General features: G+C 40.4%; 2 protein-coding genes across 4 annotated transcripts; one reads left to right on the top strand and one right to left on the bottom strand.

The window, feature by feature from the left end:
• Positions 1–3,604: 3,604 nt before the first annotated feature.
• On the bottom strand, positions 3,605–8,219 carry srsf9 (serine and arginine rich splicing factor 9). Of its 3 annotated transcripts, XM_080418923.1 has the most exons (5): positions 8,110–8,219; positions 5,960–6,260; positions 5,376–5,605; positions 4,645–4,817; positions 3,605–4,542 (listed from the first exon to the last, which is right to left on the bottom strand). In XM_080418923.1, exons 2-5 carry the CDS (start codon positions 6,115–6,117, stop codon positions 4,297–4,299), a joined length of 807 nt encoding a protein of 268 aa, XP_080275049.1. In that variant the 5' UTR covers positions 6,118–6,260; positions 8,110–8,219; the 3' UTR covers positions 3,605–4,296. The 3 variants fall into 3 exon arrangements, with proteins under 3 accessions (XP_080275049.1, XP_080275047.1, XP_080275048.1); XM_080418921.1 differs by having other exon boundaries at positions 3,605–4,817; XM_080418922.1 differs by having other exon boundaries at positions 3,605–4,817; positions 5,960–6,366; positions 8,110–8,207.
• A 3,074-nt stretch (positions 8,220–11,293) lies between these two features.
• On the top strand, positions 11,294–15,814 carry gal3st1b (galactose-3-O-sulfotransferase 1b). The gene is made up of 3 exons (XM_080419494.1): positions 11,294–11,382; positions 13,205–13,343; positions 13,440–15,814. Exons 2-3 carry the CDS (start codon positions 13,219–13,221, stop codon positions 14,590–14,592), a joined length of 1,278 nt encoding a protein of 425 aa, XP_080275620.1. The 5' UTR covers positions 11,294–11,382; positions 13,205–13,218; the 3' UTR covers positions 14,593–15,814.
• Positions 15,815–16,488: the final 674 nt, after the last annotated feature.

Genomic DNA, 16,488 nt, shown 5'->3' with positions numbered 1-16,488 from the left:
TGGCTTTGTGTCTGTCCTTTAAGCCAATGGGGAGACAGGCCGTACTCCCATGCTATGGGATCATACGCCCCCTCCCCTGTCTAGCACAAGCAACACAAATGAGCTGACATACAAGCCCACACCGCTTCCATCAGCGACGCGTTGTGGTCTTGCAGATCGTCTGAACAGCTCCGCTCGTCTACCCCTCTCCGTAGTTCCTCACACACACACACACACACACGCAGTCACGCACACACCAGCTCAGTTGAAAACAGCTTATCTACAAGCTCACAACGCCTGCATGCATCCCATCCGCAATTCTAGCCTATATGTTTGTTGTTGTTTTCCTTCTGAAGGCAACGTCGCATTCAACTGTCTGTCTGTGCTGATGCGTTAGCTACATGCTAACACAACACAGTGCCGTTCATTCTGCCTCTAAGGGACAGATCGAGGGGCTGAGAGTCATAAAGTCATTTAGTCATAAAAAGTAGGCCAGTTTGAAAGCGCAGCATCTACTAATCATCTGTGATTTACAACAGCCGCTCGACACGCTCATCACAATAGACACTTGTCAACTCTCAATAAGCTCAGTGTTAATTTAACTCTGAAGTGCCCTTCTCTACATGCCTGTCTAAGACAAGTCCCTTATTTGACCAGGGGTCTTCAACAGGGGGTCCGGGACCCCTAGGGGGTCCTCAGAGTACAGAGTTTTACAATAACCACTAGCATCCTATTTCTGTGGAGAACTTTAGCCAAAAATAGCAGATCCACAAACACAACTGAGCTTGTAGATCGGCTATTTTTGCCAGAGCAGACCAAGTTGGAACAAAAAAAGTTTAATCTGCAAGCACAATTTCATACAATATAGAGGGGGTCCCTACTTCATCTCTCTCTCAGCTAGGGGGTCCTTGGCCTGAACACGTTGAAGACCCCTGTATTAGAGTATTCCTAAAACTGTATATCTGTAGGCTAATTTTATTTATTTATTATTGTCCATTTCATTTTCTTGCTTAATATTTTATTTTCTCCATTAGATCATTTACTGTGTATGTAGAACAATCTGTGGTACAAGTTCCAACAACATTTTGATGCTTGGATCTTTATAAGTCAGTAACACTTTTTTTTTTTCTTCAATCTTCCATTCAGCACAATTCTAATATTGTAATTCACTGCAGAAGGATTTATGTTTCGTACCACAATAGGTAGGCTATAGTCCTATACATTTTTGCTTGAATGACAGTGATTAGGCTAGCACTTTCTAAATAAAATAAATGGTCTCATTGAGGTATGCCATTTTTCTTCGCACAGCCCCAGAATTCGCACGTAGAAAGTAAAACATACACGTTACATTGAACGGTTAACAAAATGTTGCTTATCCTTTTATAATGGATGATTTACTCTTCGGACAAGTGGGCAAGACCTGTGGGCAAGTACAACATGACCTGTACTTGTGCCTCACACACACACACCCACACACACACACACACACACACACACACACACACACAGCACCTGGTAGAATATGACTTCAAGTCATTTCTTTCTTGTTACTCTACGTCAAGGACAACATTATTTCATTCTGGAAATAGTTCTTAACTGACAAAGAAATTACAAATAATTCCTTGTAGGCCTAATTAGGTAGTTGCCAATATGGTGATTTTGGGGGCGAAATAGGAGCAGAGCTGCATGCAGACTAATGTTGACATTTTACCGTAGCAAATAAAGACGTAGGCCTACTTACATTCCTGTATTGTACATTGATTTAAAGTGCAAAGTGTTTTTCATCAATGCCATTACTGTATGAATTGTCAAAATGCATCACATTTTTGTAGCTTGTCAAAACTTGGATGACATTGCATTGTATTGTATAATGCACAATACAAGCTCAAGTGACAGTTCACACACTTTGCTGAACTGTACAGAATTACAGTAGTTAGGTTTGCCTATGCCATATATATACGGTATAGGATACATATCAACACGCTTTTGTGATAGTTTTATACATTTGAATATGTTGCATCATGATGCCAAATTGTATAAATTAAATTGTATTTTTGTTTTTGTTTTAAAGTGATCACACCAGTGTGAAGTTAATGCTAGTAAGATCTATTCTAGCCTGGGTGAGTGTTATACGGTTTTGATAGGAGAACATGGTTTTGTTTCATTTGAAAAGAGATTCATGAAATTTTGCCATCACTCTTATTCAGTTTCTGTGTAGAGTTTTGAGAAATTGAGCTATATTTTCTGGAAATGCGTTTAAATAATTAAGAAAAACTATATGCAATTGCAGAGAATATCTGTGGGCTCCTCAGAATTTGGTTTAAGGGAAAGGGAAATATATTTATGATGCTGATATATGACAGTGCTTGACTCTGCAGTTTCTATTGAACATCTTCATTATATTCCGGGCCAAGCAAAGTCTATTCAAGAACAAGGAAAGGCTGAGTATGAGATTTACCATGGTCTTCCCTCACTGGGTGGTTCAGTCAAGCAGTTGCTGCCCCCTCCTGTCTCTTTAATGTAAATTCATGAACAATAAAGACACATTTTTGCCATGGAGTAGCCTAACTAGACGCGTCGCAATTCAGGGCAATTGCAGAGTGTGGTTGCGCCGACGCGAGTCGCAGGTCGCTGCCGCCGGGACTCGAGGAATACCGTCGGAGGCTGCGCCAATTACATTGTCACGTAACTCCTGAGATCACTTGCGTTTCATTTTGAGAGGATTGATCCCCCCAACATAAGGTTTTTGCATCAAACGGCTACATTTTGATCAAAGTGGAAATGCTTTTGGGGATTTGTTGAGTAAACCACCCTTGACATGTGATTCAAATTTGGGATTGATTGGAAATAGTTCAAAAAAAGTTTATCTAGTGAAAAAAAGTCTGTAGAGTACTATAGTCTGGTTGCCCATTCGGGCAACCACACTAAAATAGGGGTTCCCGCCCTACTACATAAGTTGAGTACAAGGCAGGTTGTTGCTCCAAGAATTCCGTTTGTCATCAGTGGAAAGTAAATGCCTAAAATGTTGCATTTGAAAATGTTCATGGCGAGTCAGAGCAGGGAATTGAACAGAAATTAATATTAAAATCAATAACTATTTTGAATGTAAAGCATGATCAGGAGTTTTGTTCAAGTAAAGAGCCAGGGTTTGAGGTTTCCTTGTTGGTACTATGGTTTGAGATTTGGAACCAAAAAGCATCAGTGATGAACCAGATTGCAACATGTATGAATTCCAGTTGAATAAATCTGACATACCTTGTTCAGGTAACATTCCTGACCATATTTATTTATTCTTAAACATTTTGACGTATTAATACAAATTTAATATTTTGGAAATCTGCCTCCCATAACAGGCATGCAAATCCCCCATAAGGTTACACAGGGGACTCCAAAGGACCACAATGGAAACAACTCTCCAGGACTTTTGTGTTTTACTGTACTTCTGTGCCGTTTACATTTCTGACTGTCCATGCCTGATGCACAAAGGGCACTTGACGTCCACCACGATCACTATGGTCAGCCAACAGAAACCGTGTTAACCAATGTACAATTGGCTCAATATGGACCATCAAATCTAGTCTTTAAATCAAAACTGATATCTAGGGCAAGACAAAAAAAAGTCAAGTAAAATTTAATTTCATTTATTTCAAAAAGGCGAAAAAATGAAAAAACATTAAATCATACAGTTTAATGAAATTAACATAAGCCAACAAATCATGAATCGAGTCTATACATTTTCAAAACATGAAATGATTGGTGATGCTTAGTTATTGTGTCACTAATCTAACAGCAACACTCATATAGCCATACAGCCAGACATAAAAAGGAAGTATTATATTGTAGCTCATTGTGGCTCAATTACAAAAAGAAAAAAAGGCCTCACCATACTTTAAAACAGCACTTTGACACACAAACAGAAGCCTCTGTTAAGCATTTATCATTTCAAGATGCAGAATCACAATTAGTTAAATGGCTGCAGAAGTGTAAAATTTGACTATTTCTCCATTTGAAAATAGAGACCAATCGACGAGCAGTTATCATTTCTAAAAAAAAATGCCATCAGTTATGCAACAAAACGTTTTTCTTGCTAAATGCATAATAGTGCATCTTGAACTTACCAACTTACCAAAAACCTAATCTTTAAGGCGAAGAAATGATGGGTGGGAGGGAATCCTAATCATGGAATGTAAATCGCAAGCAAAGGGCGGGAAATGGTGCAACATAGGGGAGGCCTGGAATAAAGTCAAATTTAAAAAAAAAAGTAGAATATCATTACAAAAATTCAACTCCTTTGCTGCCCATGTATGGTGCTCTTTTTTAACGGTAGTGGCGTGGGGGTGGGCTATGCTGTGGTCTCCTGGAGGGTGGACTATGGCGGGACATAGCATGGCGTGGTGGCGGCGATTGGTAGCGTTGAGGGGGGGACCCTCTGCTCTGGTAGGCCGGTGGAGAATAACGCCCTCTGGATCTGGAACGGGAACGTGGGGAACGTGGGGAACGTGAACGACCAGCAAAACTGGGAGTACCCCTCTCTTCATAGACACGGATGTATGCCGTTTCACCCTGCAAGGAGTTGACAAGAAAGCTCATTAGCCAATTCTTACTAGGACACTGTACATATGAATAGGAGTAAGAATGATAACGTAGCATAAGACTTGTACGCACTTGATGAGAACGGAACTCAGTCCGGTCCAGTCTACGCAGAGCATACTCCATGTCTTCCCTACGAAGGAATTCCACGACGCCTTCACCATCTCGCTGCACATCCGCAAAACACACATCACCAGCTTCACGCATGTGGTCCTTGAGATCTTGCCAGCTCCCAGTTGGAGGTAATCCTGGAAGTGAATGTGACAGACAAAATGGCAGCCGGGTGAAAAAGACAAAACCTTGCATTTTGTGAAGATCTCAATAAACGTAATGCCATGACTACAAGAACCTACACATACTTGAGCATATTTAAACAACACGTTATGGAATATTAAAGAAGCTTAGTATTCAGAGACTAGCCTCCAATAGACTATAAACGTATAAGAATAGCATGAAGGGTGAAAACACAAAACTTTAATATTTTGCCTTAGATAAGCAATGCTATTCTGAGAAAATGTGTAAATATGGGTGATGAGGCCATACAAAAGTCCTTAAAATTTGCTAAATAAAACATTGACAAAAAACACACCTACCAGTCACTATGGCCGGTGTTTGATGTTATGAAGCCAACATGACCAGTGAGTTTACGCAGCCAACATGACCAGTGAGTTTAGCGATTGTTTTTTTTTTCTTTCATGACTTAAAGCAGCTGACTCGACCTCATCCACTTAGTCCCCTTGACCTCCAGTCCGCCATGAGAGAGAAAACTAAAAAAAAACTGTCTACAACTCATAACGTCCACCTACCAGTCACTATGACCCGGAATTCAGATCTTCGAGTTGGGGGTCCAAACCTTCCCCTAGGCCCCCCTCCTCCTCTTCCTCCTTCTCCTCCTCCTCTTCCTCCTTCTCCTCCTCCTCTTCCCCCTTCCATAGGTCCGCCAAATTTAGCACCAGAGGAGCGGGGGTATTCCACACGTAGCTTGGAATCCCCATATCCATATCCGTTCCTTCCATAGACGGCATCATCAGCATCCCTAAGAGAAGAGAGCACAGAACTCCTTACAGTACGCCTGTCTGACTAATGGACATACACGTCGAAAATCCTTCTCCATCCAATCCCTGATGCCAGCTCCTGGAGACGTTATTAAAGCCTAATCCCCATATCCATCCCTGTTCCTTCCTTCCATAGACGGCATCATCATCATCCCTAAGAGAGGACAGAACTCCTTACAGTACGCCTGTCTGACTAAAGGACATACACCTCGAAAAGCGTTCTCCATCCAATCCCTGCCGCCAGCTCCTGGAGACGTTATTAAAGCCTAGGAGTTAGATGTGTCCAACAAGAGGAATGCGATTTTAACGTGCCCAAGATTATCCCAGAAACTCACCGTGGGTCTTCAAAGCGGACGAAGGCAAACGGAATAGTGCCTCTATTGTTCTTCAATTCGATGTCCCGTATTTTTCCATATTTGAAGAAGAGGTCTTCTATGTCTCTCTCCGTGACGTCCATTGGAAGATTCCCCACATAGATCCGTCCATCCGCCATGGTGGTGTAACAACAGGCTCTGCTAACACAGAATGGAGGTACTGCAGGCTTTAAGCTCACTTCTGGTTCACAAATAGATGTAGATGTGGTCCTTATCCTAATCCTAGTCCAAATCCAATATTTTGTCCATCCGCATCCAACTCCTTAATTTAGACAAAAACAAAAAGTTTTAACCAGGGCAGGGTTGCAGCCGTAGTAAATGATGAGTTCAAGACAAACAGCACAGGACCTTGGATCCAAGCCTGAAATCTTTAAAACACATGGTAATGAATGGCGGACATCCTTAACAGTGGTTAAAGCATTCTGTTGGCTGAGCTTTAAAAAAGGGGCAAATGGTGGAAAGACAGAGCAATTGTACACAAAATAAGCTTTGTTTTTTGGTTGGACAATACGTTCTCCCACTTTAGTCTTTATGCCAATTCCGCATGTATTCTGGTTCCTCGTCACTGTTAACTCCTACAATTGGTCCTACGGAGGGCATAGTCAACCAACACCAAGGCCACTTCTTTTCACCCGATAGTGAGGACTCAAGAGTTTCACTGGTAACGCATGCAGAGGTTCACGCCTACTCCGCTTAGTTCCACACCCCACTGAACAGATGCCCTGAAACCTATGAGATCACATATCCAGCCCGGCTTCCATCCAGAATCCGTTCGATCGTAGCCTGAGGCTTCGGCCCCTAGACTCCGGTATTGGCTAGGAACTTCACCCCTATGCTATACGAGCTCCACAAATATTAGTTTTAATATGATGACAATGCATGCACAATTTAATAGGCACACAACACTACATCATTAAATTTCCCACCTAACATACACGCATTTAAAAGTACAGAGATTACAAAACCTGTTGCTATGGAATTGGTCAACATGCCAGCTTTAGTCACATGCCACAATTTGCATAACAATTAATGTTGTAAGTGGCTATATGAAGACAGAAATAAACTATATCATGCAGCATTTGATTTCTATCCATCTACACAGTATGTCATCTGCTTAACACTTCTGCAAGTACAGAGTTTGGGGAGACAGTTCTGAAATCACTTTGCTCCAAAAAATTGCTATGAGACAACCTGGAACCAAGTAACTGAACTCAGACCAATAAAATGTTATGTCTACATACAAGGAATTTCACCGGCACCTTACTATTGGGGATCCTTAAAATAAATAAAACACATTTCACTCTCCTGGATTAGGATTTCGGGTATTTGATTTCCGTCAGGAAGCACCACTTCCTTATTGTGCTAATTATTACAGCTAAGGGTTAAGATTACACTCATTCGGATAATAACCTAATGTAGGACGGCATGAAAAAAGGCCAGACGTGCCAAGATTATTTTTAAAAAATGGCCGCAGTGAACATGCAATGCAACACCAGGAGACATACGCAACTGGAGTGTTTAATGAGGAAGTTACTTATAAACGACAGTAATCTGGCCCATTGGGACATGCCAATGTCGATTTACAGACTCACCTCGCGTCGCAGGCTTGGGGAATCCACAAGCCTATGGATCTACACAACGAACGAACTATTATGGAAGTTGTTAGTTGTGCAATCGTAATCTAACCTTAGTGTACGGGGTCAAAGGTTTGAATTGATTTAACCAACCCGGATTAGCTGTGTTAGCTACGACGCTAGAGCCTTCTAGGCCTCGTAGCTATAGCTACAGATCCCTAGTCTTGTTTAACATACAGCCGCTGATATCCTTTCAATTCAACCACCAACGTTAAAACAAACGCCTCAGCTTAAGATAAACGGTCGGGTCAAAAACACCTTATTCTGCGTTCCAGCAACGGGGCAACAAACACCGACTCAGTCTCTTTGTTGATAATGTATCGAGCTGCTAAGCTAACAAGCCACAAGCGTCACTTTACCTAACGCGCCATTATTAAACGGAATAACCACACATTTATTAAATTATATATATATATTGGTGCAGCGGAAGAAAGCATTCAATGAACAATAATGCGATATTGTAGGATTCAACGTTACCTTTTCACGTAGGTAGGTTATACGAGGCAGTGTTGGTACTTCACACGCCGTACCTTGAAACCCCCTTGTAGCCCTCTCTTCCGCAAGTTCCCTTCCGCGGTACTTAACAGCGTTGCCACATCTTACGAGGGAAATAAGCAACCAGGTCTAGGAAAACAAGCCCAAACAGAAGCAACTAATAGCAGTGCTTCTCAAACTTTAAAATGTCATGGTTAAAGGTAGGGTAAGTGATATTTTTTGGTTAAAACAAAAAGTATTTTGTTAAAAGGTTAAAATACTATATTCTGATAGTAATCATTGCTATAGAGTGTTTTTGCAGTAACAGATGTCTCCCTGTCTCTCCAGCTCTTTAATAAACAGAAAATACATTTTTCGGTAGGTGTCAAAATCTCAGCCAATCAGGAGAAAGTACCCATTTTTAAGCTTAATTTGTATAGTGTTCCAGTTCCAATTTTGTCTGCTCATTTCTTAGTGTCATCACTTCCAATTTCACTTGTTTAATCTGTGTCCTGATTGAGTTCTCTGTCCTGGTTGGATAAAATTGGAAATGAAACTGAAACTGAAACGAAAATGCATTTTCTGTTTAATAAAGAGGTGGAGAGACAAGGAGACTCCTTTTACTGAACAAACACTCTATAGCAATGAGTACTATCAGAATATAGAGCTATTTAACAATTATTTTAACCAACGCAAATCACTTACCCTACCTTTAACTCTGACAGATGGAATGGAACCACATGGACCCGTCCATTTGCATACTGTCTGTCAGAGTTACTGACTTGTAAGGGTCAATTTAGATTAGAAGAACCCCCAAGGAACCATGAGAGTCACTGGACCCCACTTTGAGAACCACTGAACTAGAGCTCTAGGAAAAAGACAATTAACATTCTGACAACACAAATCTGGTACGGGGTTCCCTGGCACAAAACATTTGCCGAAGGGGGTTATAGGGACAAATACATATTAATTTGGGGGTCCATGACATGAAAATATTTGAGTAGTGTATATTTGTCTGTTTTCTTAAATGTATCATGATTTGAGTGTGTGGGGATCTCATTTTAAATAATCCATTGTGCTTTTATGAGCGATCCAGTTTAGAGGACCTCGTATTGTAAATTGTACTTCCATGTACTGTTTCCATGTCTTTTCTAAAGAAAGTATTCAATCAATCAATCAGAACCACTGGTTAAAATAATAATTCAAACATTGTGAAGCAAGCCTAAATAAGCAACTACACACAAATCCGCAACCCGCAACTACCAATATTTATTTCCAAGCAACTTCACAGAAAAATAAGCTCAAAGTCGCTTATAATAAGCGGACATGGCAACACTGGTAGTCAAGCCTGGTTCGTATACTTCGCCGTACGACGGTGTTGCGTGGCGAACATTAACTGATCTTCAAGCCCACAACACGCGAGGGATGCGAGGAATTGCGGGCTTGTAGATCGGCTATTTTCATGTACGACAAAGCATAAATCAGGCTCCTCCTCCTTGTTCTGAATCTGATTATTTTCGTTTACGGCAGGCGGTACACTGAAAAGTGAAACACTGCCATCCACAGGTTGGTAAGTTCTTTCTGGAATCCCTTCCTTCATGAGTGGCCAAAACGTGAACGTTTGGTGTTAATCATTTTGAAAGGCTTTTGCGTAGTAATCGTAATGCTTTATGGAGTGAAACGAAATTGAACTTTGGTTAGCCTACATGAGATTGTTCTGTATAATCTGACCAATTTATCGATTTAAAAAAAAAAATTTTTTTTACACCAATTCCAATTGACGCTCAGACTATACTAAGATCCCCTGACCATATGAATATCATATGTATGTAGACACACACACACACACACACACTCTCTCTCTCTCTCTCTCTCTCTCTCTCTCTCTCTCTCTCTCTCTCTCTCTCTCTCTCTCTCTCTCTCTCTCTCTCTCTCTCTCTCTCTCACACACTCTCTCTTTCTCTGTCCTCTAAAAAAATTTATGTAATCATTATTCAAAAGCAAAACAATTGTTATCCCAAGCATATCTATTTGGCTACTATGGCAACTTGGAACTTACACACTGCACTGCACAGATATTACAATCCATTAAGCCACACACTGTTATTATAGAACCTGCCTTGTTTTTACCAGTTTCTGCCTGGCGACTATTTGCAATGGTGAACAATCCATAACATTTAAAAAAAAATCTTTTTCTATTTAGCTCAACAGCTTCTGTTTAGCATGTCAGATAGTCCGTCGTCGTGGCAGTGGCATGTACACAGAATATTAAAGTCTCTGGACTTTTTAGTCTTTTTTTTAAGTGTCCAGTATGAAAGCATCTCCTTGAACAATGTGTGTCAGACCTTATGCTAGAAGCAGTGGAACTAGAAGGAAAGGAACATGTCTGAGCTACAATATTTCTTGCTTCTCCTTTAGGCAAAGTCATGCTTGCAGTAGCTGTCAGTCTTCTCCTGAAAGATGCAATGAAGATCTCAGCAGACTCAAACTTAAGGGCAAGGCTCCACAAAATATCCTCCAACAGAAGTCATGGAAGCATTTCTGGTAGATGGGAAAGACATCCAATATCTGCATTTGTAAGCAGACCCCCTGCATGGAGTGAAGTCATGGGTGAGTAGAGACTACAGTTTCACATTTCTGGTTTCACAGGATCGTACACTTTTCCCATGGCGACTGAGGAATGAGGGGGGGGGGAAGCAAATGCAAACAAATAATTCTGTTTTGCATTGTTCAGACATGCAAGCTTTTCAGCTACAATAGCCGTTTTGAATCCAAATAGGGCAATAGTGTGACACCTGACCTGAAAAAAAAAAACATGTTGTCAACCTTTTCACCTCGGGACTGTTTGCATGCCTGATTATTATTATTGTAAAAAAATGTATTTTTAAACAATATGTTTTTTCCCCAAAACGATACATATCGTATACACACCCCTAAGATAAGTGCATTGTTTTATTACCTTAAAATATTTATAATTATGAGATTATTATCTTTAATACATAAACAGTATTAGCATACAGTGCACCTGTGCAGCTGTTTTCTCAAATCTGAGGAGACTGACTAGTTGAGGGAATCAACTCCGAGACCAAAAGGAAAGGACACAAATGGCCTTTTTGTTGGCCAATTGGAATTCCAGTTTTCACCACAGCCAATGAGATGTAACTTTGGTCAGTGTGTGTATAGTATACCCAGGGCTAGGGGTCGGTTTTCAGCCTGCATTGAAAACATACCTTCCACAGTGATGCTATTGATGCAGCTGTCTCTACCTCGCAACAGGTAAATCAAACAACTAACTTCTTTTAAATAATTGCTTTAAATAACTTTTCAGTTCTTCTACTTGGTAGATTTCTTGTTGTTGAAATGATGTCCAAGATCTTCCTGAGTTCACAAAGATGTGACTGTGGAGTGAATTTTGAAATCTAATTTCAGTTGTCATCAATTTGGCTGATTTCTATATTATTTTCCTTCTTCTGAAACACATTCTAATCAGATCCAACATCTGATAATGGAGCAATAACCATGTATTTTAAATGGGAAATATAAAATGGGATATGGGAAATATAAATTCAGCGTAACAGAGTAGATGAAGATTTACTTCAGATCATTGCATGAAGATATGATCTCTGTTCAGAATCAGGGGCATGCCTCTATGATGACTTTTCACTCTTAATCTTGAATTATTAATTGTTGATCAAAATGCGGTCACCTTAAAATAGACTGGAGAGAATAATAATAGTCATAATGAATCCCATCATGGAGTACAATCACTTTATCAGTCTTTATCAGAAGTTAATATTTTGTTTGAAGAGTAGTGGAGTGCTTTCCTGTAATTAAAAATATACAAAATAATTAGCATGACAGATGTCTAATACGGACACTTCATTATAGACACATTGCAGCCTGTCTTTGTAAGACATGATCATTAAGATCTGTTCCATTCAGTGTTTCTTATGTAAAGGTAGGGGGAAAATATGTTCTGCATTGTTCGCCTGCTATTATTTAATGAAATAGATATTATTTTTGGGCTGCTCATACATAAAATCATGGGCAGTTTCTATATCATATATCATTCATTTCATTTTGTTGATTTATCCTATTTTCAACCACAACTAGTGGCAGGGCTCTAATGTGATGTCGGATGGTGTGTCGATGCCACCCGTAGGCCAACATTTCCATTTGCACACGATATATCTCAGAAGCTAATGGATGGATTGCCATGACATTTGTTGAGTGCTCTTGCTTACGTGGTGGATGAACCCTTACATAACGACTGGGGGACCCCATGTAGCCTGTAGCACCACCACCCTCATGCCAAAATGTCGACTTTGCTCAATGTAATAGGTAGCCTATACTGTAGATTACAGGATGAACCCTTCTGATTTCTTGATATATTGTACAATACCAAGGAGCAGCACTTCCTCTAGGGGCTGCTACCAGGCTTTTATAGTATCGTCTGTTCAAAGGACAATTGAAGAACCATAAACATGTTTGCTATGTAAACATAGGGGCTCTTTGGTTTGAAAAGACTGAGGCAGCATTTTCAGCCTTATCAGTTATTTGCGTTCTTTCCCATGACATCTTTACTGCCCAGGGTTGTTTATCATAGCTTAATTCTTATGATAAGCCACACTTAGTTAGAATAATTTTAAAGGCCCAAATACATTTGTAGCCCAATCAACAGAATAATACACAGAAATGGAGATATTTCCATTCTTGTCACTGACTAACAACATAAGGACTAACAACAACAATTAACTAAACAAGAAAGATGAGACAAAGATGAGTTTTAAACAGTATTTTGGTGCCTGTGATAACTGATATGTTTGTTTACATTGGTAATAGTCTAAACATTAGCATAAAATGTATGTGAGTATAACCCTATTTATATGGTCCAAAACAAATTGGGACGCCAAATAATACTCAGATCGACTTTCTGAAAACCTGCATTTTACTCCATTGTGTCACTCTGTTGCACTCACTGTAGGCTATGTATTATAATGGTGGAATAAGATAGCATTTTAGCTACACAATTGTGTGTAAATGACACATTACATGTAATGTGGCAGCCTAACTGGTCAAGTTAATTTGTCCTTTTCAGATTTTTTTGTAACCATGTTTGGAATGAGAGGGAGGAAGCCCAAGTCACTGATTCGAGGGGTGGTTCTCTGGACTGTATTGACTGGCTTCATGCTAGTGCTGTACTGCCTATCTACCTCAACCCAAGTCAACATGCAAGAGTAGGTACATTAAAGAAGAAATAAAGATTTTGAAAATCACACATATTTTTATTTACATGTATATTTATCTTTTTATTTTATATACTTTGTTCACAGGGGCTCATTTGCTCCCTCGTGTGCGCTAAGCATGTCAAAAGCATCGCAGAAGAATGTGACCATCCCACTGCAGAGCGCAAACACCCAGTCAGAAGAGTGCCATCCCAAAAAGAACATCATGTTCATGAAGACCCATAAGACTGCTAGCAGCACATTACTCAATATCCTCTTCCGCTTTGGAGAGAGACACAAGTTAAAGTTTGCCTTCCCTGATGGTCGCAATGACTTCTTCTACCCATCACCATTCCTGTGTTCTCAGGTCAAGGACTACCAGCCCGGGCAGTGTTTCAATATTGTTTGTAACCATATGCGCTTTGATGCTCAAGAGGTGGCCAAACTTCTGCCTGTGGATGCTTTGTACATTACCATCTTACGTGACCCAGCTGAACTCTTTGACTCATCATTCCATTACTATCGCAGAGCAATCCCCCTCACATGGAGGATCCATGGAGATGACAAACTGGCAGAGTTTCTGCACAGCCCTTGGGCCTTCTACACCCCAGATGGCTACAATTCATTCTACCTGAGGAATCTGCTCCTTTTTGATTTGGGGTTTGATAACAACATGGAGGCAGATGACCCTCGTGTTCTGAGAGATATTCATACTCTGTCCAAACGTTTTCATCTGGTCCTAATAGCAGAATATTTCGAGGAGTCTCTCATCCTGCTCAAGGACACTCTCTGCTGGACCATGGAGGACCTGCTGTTTTTTAAACTCAATGCCCGCAAGGCTTCGTCTGCGTCTCGACTGACCTCTGAGTTGAGAGCTAAAGCTTTGGAGTGGAACGGGGCAGATTGGACACTCTATCAACATTTTAATACCACATTCTGGAACAGAGTGGCAGCATATGGCAAACAAAGAATGGAGAAGGAAGTTGATGAGCTGAAGAGAAGGAATGCTAAGATGATGGCCATCTGTGTCGAGGGTGAGGGTGCAGTTGAAGCCAGGATGATTCAGGATAGAAGTTTGCTGCCTTGGCAGCCATTTGGAGAGTCTTCTATCCTGGGATACAACATGAGAAAAGATATCGACCCCAAATATAGGACTCTCTGTCGAAAAATGCTCACGCCTGAAATACAGTACTTATCAGATCTAGGAGTCAACCTTTGGCTCACAACATTGTGGGGCTGGCTAAAAGATGCCATTAGTTGAATACAGGGACTTACTGTCATTGAGAAATGTGGGACAGGATTTTTATTAACAATTTGACGTTCTGAGTGGAAGGAAATATTTCAGAGTAACTGTCTTTACATTTGTGTGTGTGTGTGTGTGTGTGTGTGTGCGTGTGCGTGCGTGCGTGCGTGCGTGCGTGCGTGCGTGCGTGCGTGCGTGCGTGCGTGCGTGCGTGCGCGCGCGTGTGTGGGTATGTGCGTGAGTGCGTGCGTGTGTGTGTGTGAGAGAGAGAGAGACTCCCGTAACACTGATTTACAGTTCCTTTAGTGCCTTTCCCTACAGTATATTCTGAAATTGAAAATATAATTCATTAGATGAATACATTGCTGATTTACATTTCGTATGTGCTCATTAAAGTGGCCTGATTTAGCCCAATTTCTTTCTATTTTCGAAAACTGGACCTTGACTTGACTTGCAATGTCTTGAACACATTCTTGTGTGAAGACATGAATGTATAATTCTGTGCTTCAAAAAACACATCTTAAATCCAATAATGAAAGGAAAGAAGCTAAACACAAAACCGTTCAATAAGGAAAGTGTTAGAGGGAGAATAATGTGCACATCCAACCCAAATTATGCACAGGTGCAGCATAAAATCAACACACAAATTACCAACTCCCACACAAACACTTACATAATTAAATGTGGGGACTTTTTCTCTTTTATTTATTTATTGTAATTTTGAGCTACCAGGAGGCTAAGAAAGCATTGGCAATTTTTCAGTAATAGCCTTTTCCCCAAGATACAGTGCATCAAGCCTGCAGAGTTGTCTGAAGGGGGCAGTATAAGGCTGATATTGTCAGATCTTATACTGTACTGTGGGGGTGATCTACTTCAAGACATTCATGTCTGTACAATGTGGTATGCTGTTATGTTAGACTGATGAAGTGAACCAAATATTTGAAGGGCTGGTGTGGGGATATTTACCTATAGAATCTGTGAGTGTGGTGTTGAAATCTGCTTAATGTTCTCCACTCGGTGATGAAATAACAATCTCCTCCAGGGGTGTCTTGCCACGGGGAGGATTGGAGAAGGAGACCTGTTGCTATGGAAACACAAATAGTGGTCCGACCAATAGTTGTTTTAGGAGTACCATATTGAGTGAATATTATTACCCTAGGTCTGTGGTTTTCAAAGTGGGGCCCAGGCACCTCCAGGGGTCCTTTAGGGGGACAAATTGAATCTAACCGGTCTGTTTCTTTGAGAGTGTGCAAATGGAACTAAATGGACACTTATTGGTCAATTTTGTTCCATTTGTACACTCTCAGAGTTATGGGGGTCCATGGCCTAAATCATACCACCCTGGGGGTTCCTTCAAATGTAAAGGTTTGAGAACCACTGTCCTAGGTCATACCCCAGCAATATGTTTTTATTTTATCTATAGAGGTGATATCGAGATATAAGATATCTTTTACGAGGAATATCTGAATGTGATAATCATTTAATCCATGTGAGCTATGCACCGTATGAAACAATAAATGCATGAGCATTAATGACATTCAAGAAAAGTGAAGGCACAATCTTTTTTTGACAGTATATGCTTTAATCTACACTTTCAGATCAAAAACAAACATAAGTAATTAGGCCATTAGCTCTATGAGCTCTGAAAAATACGAGGGGGCAAGCCCATTATATTTTAGTATTGTAGACAATGACAACAAATTGTTCACTGCAACATATTGGAAATCACAGATTATTCTGAGTTTTATCTGAGTTTGGACATGACCGTCCTTTACCACAAATACTTTGTCATTAGCTTTGTGTTGCAGGAGTATTCTTGATGTGAATAATTTAACACCAGGGAATATTACACTGCCACATTTTCCCTGAATAAGGGAATGAGGTTGAATTAATTTGTATTGTATATGCTTTTAT

The sequence above is a fragment of the Gymnoscopelus braueri genome, assembly GCF_963280865.1.
Source record: "Gymnoscopelus braueri genome assembly, chromosome: 22".
NCBI lineage: Eukaryota > Metazoa > Chordata > Actinopteri > Myctophiformes > Myctophidae > Gymnoscopelus > Gymnoscopelus braueri.
Note: the sequence above shows the minus strand (reverse complement) of the source record. Positions and strands in the feature narration are given on the sequence as shown.

Coding starts and splice junctions, on each gene's coding strand:
- srsf9 (XM_080418921.1), bottom strand. CDS start 6,117: ATGGCGGATGGACGGATCTATGTGGGGAATCTTCCAATGGACGTCACG. Junction 5,606..5,959: donor GTCCGCTTTGAAGACCCACG/GTGAGTTTCTGG, acceptor CTCTTCTCTTAG/GGATGCTGATGATGCCGTCT. Junction 4,818..5,375: donor ATTCCGGGTCATAGTGACTG/GTAGGTGGACGT, acceptor ATTCACTTCCAG/GATTACCTCCAACTGGGAGC.
- gal3st1b (XM_080419494.1), top strand. CDS start 13,219: ATGTTTGGAATGAGAGGGAGGAAGCCCAAGTCACTGATTCGAGGGGTG. Junction 13,344..13,439: donor ACCCAAGTCAACATGCAAGA/GTAGGTACATTA, acceptor CTTTGTTCACAG/GGGCTCATTTGCTCCCTCGT.